General features: G+C 32.8%; 1 protein-coding gene across 1 annotated transcript in view; it reads right to left on the reverse strand.

Annotated features, from left to right (window-relative positions):
- LOC102604276 (premnaspirodiene oxygenase-like) overlaps positions 1–1905 on the reverse strand; it is a 3004-nt gene extending 1099 nt beyond the window's left edge. The window contains exon 1 of the mRNA XM_015304126.1: positions 1881–1905. Coding sequence (XP_015159612.1) covers positions 1881–1905 — 25 coding nt within the window. The remainder of the gene's footprint in view (positions 1–1880) is intronic.
- Positions 1906–6628: the final 4723 nt, after the last annotated feature.

A 6628-nucleotide genomic window follows, 5' to 3' on the forward strand; every position in this document is an offset into this window, starting at 1 on the left:
TTTGTTTCTTACCAAGTTCTTCAATGTTTTGTTCTAAGTATCTTAGGAATACAAGATGAACAACAATCTTAAGGAAATTAGTACACTGTTGGTATTTCTTGTATTCTATTGATTGAGAGAAACAGATCATGGAAGTAGAAGACTAATGTATTACTTCTCTAGAATTCAGTGTCTTGTTTAGCAAGGTCGAAGTGAGAATGTACTAGAAGAATTTGTGGTATTTCGATTAAACATTACACCAGGTAACCTTCTTATTATTTATCTAAGGAGGAAAATAGTTTCTAAGAGTTAACAATTTTGATTTTTTTAGGTAACCTTCTTATTATTTATCTAAGGAGGAAAATAGTTTCTAAAAGTTAACAGTTTTGATATTTATCATGTATGTCTTTGGAAAAAGATCTGCAAACCATATGGTTTTTTGAATGAATTTTCCTTGGCAAAAAGTGTTGCCTTTAAAATTCTTTAGTTTGCAAAATGAGAGATGCACATTTTTTTTGATAAAATAGTATGTCAAAATGTTATAGTTGGAGGGATATTTGAAAAGAAAAGCATATCTATGTGATAATCTAAGAATATGTTTAATTCTGTTTGGATACTAAAAAAAAATGTAGTTCTGTACTCCTTGTGAAATTTGATTGTGTCTGATTTTTGTAGACTAAAAACTTTTGTAGTTTTCTACTCTGGATAAATTAGACTATGCTATTGGTTTGAAGAATATGAAAACTTCACATAACAAGTCAATGTTGAACTTTTGACCTTCTATAAACTTCACTGTTATATAGAAACAATTTGTACAAATATTTTTGTCTTTATTGTTAGTATTCTAAATACTAAGTGGTATGTCTATTTGTGATAGAGGAAAAAATACCAGTGACTTAGAGTTTGTGATTTTGTGCCTCTATGGAATGACCGTTGACATTGTGTAAAGGTTGTCAAAGAGAATTGAAGCACTATAATTCTTTTGTAGAATAATATTTTCAAAAGAGGTTTCATGTTGCCAATGAGACTTTGATAGCATGAGAAAAAAAATATGTGGAAAAATTATTTTTAAATACTAAATAAATATTTTTGAGATCATATTTAAAATGTGGGGGGTTCTATGCTTATGACAAAGATAAAATTAGACTTAGTGTCTAATTTAAATTTGGAGCACAAGATATGAAATTCGATGACACTTTTGTATTATGTTAGACCCATAAAATTCTTGGAGTATATTTGATATTGTGGTCATTGAGTTTCTCTTTTACTAGTTTATGGTATGACTAGTATGAAACTACCAAATTATCTGTATATTTGTTCAAAATGATTGAGTTCTTTTATGAAAAAAATGTCACTTAAAAATGTTGTGACTTTTCATGAAAAGATTTGTCTATTAAATATAACTATTTGTATAGACATGAATGTTGGTGAATAGTCATTTGTCATGTTTTGTAAAAGAAGCATTTGGACTATATTGCCTTTATTGGACTCGATGAAACTTTGTTCAAGGGTAGTTCTATAACAATCCAATTGAAAGTTATGGAAATGTCCTTCCGAAAAGGACATTTGACAAGGTGATGACTCTAAACAATGTTTGTATCACACAAAATTGTAAGAAATAGGAACAAAATATTTGTGAGAAAAAGCTACCTCACGGAGAGCTTTTCAAACTCAATATTTTTATTTTTTCCTACTTGCTTGAGTTAAACTGTTTGTGACATGAACACTTGGGGCATGTCAATGACAAAACCTTGTATGAAAAACTTATCAACTTAGAAGTTTTGTCCAACTTTGAGTGCAATAAATAAAAATGTCAAGTTTGTGTGGAATCTAAGTATGCTGAACATTCTTATAAATCAGTTGAAAGGAATTATAATTCCTTAGAGTTGATTTACACTGACATTTGTGATATGAAGTCAACACCATCTCGTAGTGAAAAAAAGTATCTCATAACTTTCATCGACAATTGCATTAGAAATGACTATGTCTATTTGCTGAATGGTAAGGATGAAGCAATATAAAGTCTAGACAATATAATATTGAAGTTGAAAATCATTTGGGAAAAAGATAAGAAGTGATAGGGATGGAGAATATAAATCTCCTTTTGCGGAAATATGTTTGGAAAATGGATTTATCTATCAAACTAATGTCCTATTCACCTAAATCTAATGGAATTGCAGAATGGAAAAAAAATAACCGAACTTTGAAGAAAATGATGGTTGCATTACTTATAAGTTAAGATTTACCACAAGACTTGTGTGGAGGAACTATCCTTACTGCAAAAGGGAACAACAAAAAGTTGTCTTTCCAGAAAGAAAGCAATTTTATTTGTTCAGGACACAATCTATTTCATATGAGGAATGGAAAGGAAGGAAATTCAACTTGAAATACTTCAGAGTGTGGGGTGTCTAGCAAAAGTCCAAGTTGCTATTCCTAAAAGGATAAAAATAGGACCTATGATTGTGGACAGTAAAATTAGACTTGAGTAGTCTAGTAAAGGGTCCAAAAGACCTTAGAAAGAAAAAAAGATAATGTACTTAATAAAGAGATTCAGAGGCGTAGTAAATGTCAAAGGACATCTACTTCCTTCGAATATGATTTTGTAACATTTCTTGTGTCTTTTGTAGACTCATCCTTCTGGAAAGATGGTGTCAATAGTGAGATTGATGTAATTTTGAGCAACGATATTGGAAGTTAATTGATCTTCTTCCAGAAAATAAACCTCTGGGTTCAAAGTGAATCTTTAGAAGGAAAATGAAGGTTGATAGAACTGTTGACAAATATAAAGCAAGACTTTTTGTCAAAGGCTTTAGACAAAAACAAGGTCTTGATTTTGTCAATATATACTCGTCAGTTACTAGACTTACATCCATTCGGATGTTAATATTATTAGTTCCGGTATATGACCTCCAAATTCATCAAATGAATGTGAAAACAACTTTCTTAAATGGAGAATTAGAGGAAGAAATTTACATGGAACAACCCGAGGGTTTTGTGGTTCCTAATAAAGAAAAGAAAGTGTGCGAACTTGTTAAGTCACTTTATGGACTAAAACAAACACCCAAACAATGACATAAGAAATTTGACCAAACCATATTGGCAAATGGATTTAAGAATGATGGAAGTGATAAATGTGTTTTACATTAAAATCACAAGGTCATTGTTTGTTTGTATATTGATGATAGGTTGATCATCAGTAGAGACATTAATGACATAAATGCTACTAAATGTATGCTAGAAAGCAAGTTTGATATGAAAGATCTTAGAGTTGCTGATGCAATCTTAGGTATAAGAATTCATAGAACTCCATAATATTTAGCATTTCACGGTCTCATTGCATAGAAAAGGTACTTGACTAGTTCAAATATTTGGATTTCAATATTGTCAAGACTCCAATAAATTTGAGCTTTGCATTTCAAATGGGTGAAGGAGAAAGTGACTTTCAATTGAATTGTGCTAGAGTATTGGGAAGTATGATGTATATCAAGAAGTGTATGCGATCAGATATAGTATGTACTATTAATAAACTGAGTCGGTTCACAAGTGATCCCAATCGAACTCATTGGATGACAATGAAAAGAGTTTTGGGGTTATTTAAAACATACTCAAAACTATGTCGTGCATTATATCAAATATCCAGCAGTATTTAAAGGATATAGTGATGCAAATTGGATCACCGGGATCAAATGAAAGTAAAATCCACGAGTGGATATGTATTTACTCTTGGTAGAAGAGCAATCTCTTGGAAATCTTCCAAAAAGACATTTATCGCTAGCTCTACAATGATCTCTGAGCTAAGTGCTCTAGATAAGGCCGGTGAATAAGTTGAAAGACTCTAGAATTTCTTGATAGATATTCTTTTTTGGCCCAAACCATTGGCATCAATATGCATACACTTTGATAGTCAAGATGCAATAGGTAGGGCATAGAGCATGATGTTTAATGGAAAGTCTCGTCATATAAGACATAGACATAATATCATTAGAAAACAACTACTCTATAGTGAAATTACCACAATTGACTATATAAAGTCAAAGGATAATGTGTCGGATCCACTTACAAAAAGGCCTAACTAGAGAGAAAGTTGAAAGATCATCTAAGAGAATGGGTTTACGGCTTAGGACAAGTCATCATGGCGGTAACTCTATCTAGCAGGCTGAAGATCCCAAGAGCTAGATTCAAGAAGAAAAATAAAGTTGTGACTGACGGTTCGACATTGTCAATCAACTCAATCCATTCTCATGATGAAGACAATGATCAGGAACAAGGATACAACATTAAGGCTTGTTAATGAGTTAATAAAGCTTAAAGTTTTTAATGATTTGCTAATTTGACAGATTTGGCCAAATAGTGTATCTACGTGATAACACGTTTAGAAATCACTTATGTGAGTGTGAAGTGTAAGCCGCTCGAAAGAGGATGATTGTCAAAAGCCCATCTCTTTATAATCTCATGAAACCAGGAGGTGTTCATGGCTGAAACCAACACAATTGTAAGAACCATAAACGGTAAAGGGTTAATTGTGTGACATATGGTTGTCTAGGCATACACCAAAGCTCGATGGTTCAAAGATATCGCATCTACCGATTGACCGAGTATATCCGACATATGTTCACTACGAAAAGTCCAAGGGGAAACCTACTTATCCAGATGCAATTAATTCTTGCTTGTAAAGTACACATACTTGTTTGTTTCTTTGTCTTGGAGTCATTCCCCATTCATGCGGGGGATTGTTGGGTTTTAAAGGTGTGAATGGAAAATGAAGACTTGCGACTTTTATGAAGAGTTATGACTTTTATGAAAGTTGCTACTTTTATGCAAAGTTGTGACTTTTATGAAAGGTTGTGACCTTTCCGAAAGATTGTGACTTTTCCAAAGGTTTGTGACATTTCCGGTAAGGTACAATAAAAATATTTTCACACTACCCTTTGTTTTCTATAAATTGAGAGATTTCCTCTCATTTTAGTTGAACGAATTTTTCTGGACGTCTTCTACTACTACTAAATCTAGTATTCTAAGTGTACTTTGTTGTCGTTGAGTGGTTCGCTGACACCGTGGTTTTAGGTATTGATACACCGGTGAGTAAGATCGTTCTATCCTGGGAGGATATATTTCATTAACCTCGGATACTTGAGAAGAATAATTTTCTTAAGGGGACACTGTGCTTCAGTGGGTTCGATTTTCTTTCTTTGAGAAAAATATTTTTATATTATTTCTAATCTGTTTCTGATTCTATTTTCTCTACTAGTTTTAATTTTCTAGTTTGAAAATACACTTTAAACTTTGTTATTTCTTACCAAGTTCTTCAAAGTTTTGTTCTAAGTATCTTAGGAATACAAAATGAACAACACTAACTTCTTTCAAATCACTCTCTGTTACTACGTTTTTTCCTTTGAGGATTCTTCTCAATTCTCTTTGTGCCTTTTCAATAACTTTGGGGTTTCTCATCATTTCAACCATTGCCCAATCAAGAACAGTCGCTGAAGTATCAGTTCCTGCTAGAAACATGTCCTGCATATATACGCATTATTTATAATTACTACTCGAGTGTAATCTATGAGTTGAAGTGAATATGTATTGAGAAATTAAAAGAAATACATCACCAGTATGACTGCTTTGATATTGTCTGTAGTGAAGGAGAAATCAAGAGTGCCACTTTCTTGAAGCTTTAATAGCAAATTAACCAAATCATTTTTTCTTGATGACTCTTCTTCATCATACTTGTGCTTGTGCTCCTCTATTATCATGTCAAGCACATTGTCAAACTTTTTGTGAAGCTTCAATAATTTCTCTTTAGTGCCAGTAATGACTTGCAGAAACTTGAGTGAAGGAAACACCTCACTTATGTCCAAATCTATTAGTAAATAATTGGAAAGAAAATGCAATCAATACTAAAAACACAATTGTACTGGTATGCCGACGGAAGGCAGCCAGACTAAAAAAAAAAGTGTGTTAAATAAATTGGAATAGAAACGTGACATTTTTTTTCTGGACAGACGAAAAAATAAAGTGTGTTGCATAAATTGAGATATTGGGAAAGAAAAAAACAGGGTCCAAACCTGTTATCATTAGTGAGAATTCCTCTATCAAAGACTGATTCTTCTTTTCTCCTCTTCCCAAAAGCTGCTCTACAAATTACAGCATTTGTGAGGGCATATATCTTTTCTGTAAGTTTAATAATTGATCCAGATTTTGATTCAACATATTGAACAAGATTTAATGCTTCTTCTTCCCTAATAGAGGCAAATGATACAACATTCTTTGCACTCAATAGTTCCAACGTGCATAATTTACGCATTTGTCTCCAGTAATTTCCATAATGTGCAAACGCGATGTTTGAATAGTTGTATGTCGAAATCTTGATACTTAAAAGCTCGGGACGATTTGTGAACGCGAGATCTTGAGTTTTTAGTATCTCTTGGGCTACAGGAGGACTCGAAATAACAACCGTTGGGATCTCACCAAGCTGCAAGTGCATTAAGGGGCCATGTTTTTGGGCCAAGTCTCTTAAGAGTATGGTGAGGTGGTTGGCTTGTAATTAAATGGTGAATGCTTCCTATGAAAGGCAATTTCCATGGACCTGGAGGCAAGTTTAGAGTTGGTTTTTTTGCTAGTATTTTCTTGGATATATAATAACTTCACAGTGAAA

Source organism: Solanum tuberosum, unplaced genomic scaffold (assembly GCF_000226075.1).
Source record: "Solanum tuberosum cultivar DM 1-3 516 R44 unplaced genomic scaffold, SolTub_3.0 scf00443, whole genome shotgun sequence".
NCBI lineage: Eukaryota > Viridiplantae > Streptophyta > Magnoliopsida > Solanales > Solanaceae > Solanum > Solanum tuberosum.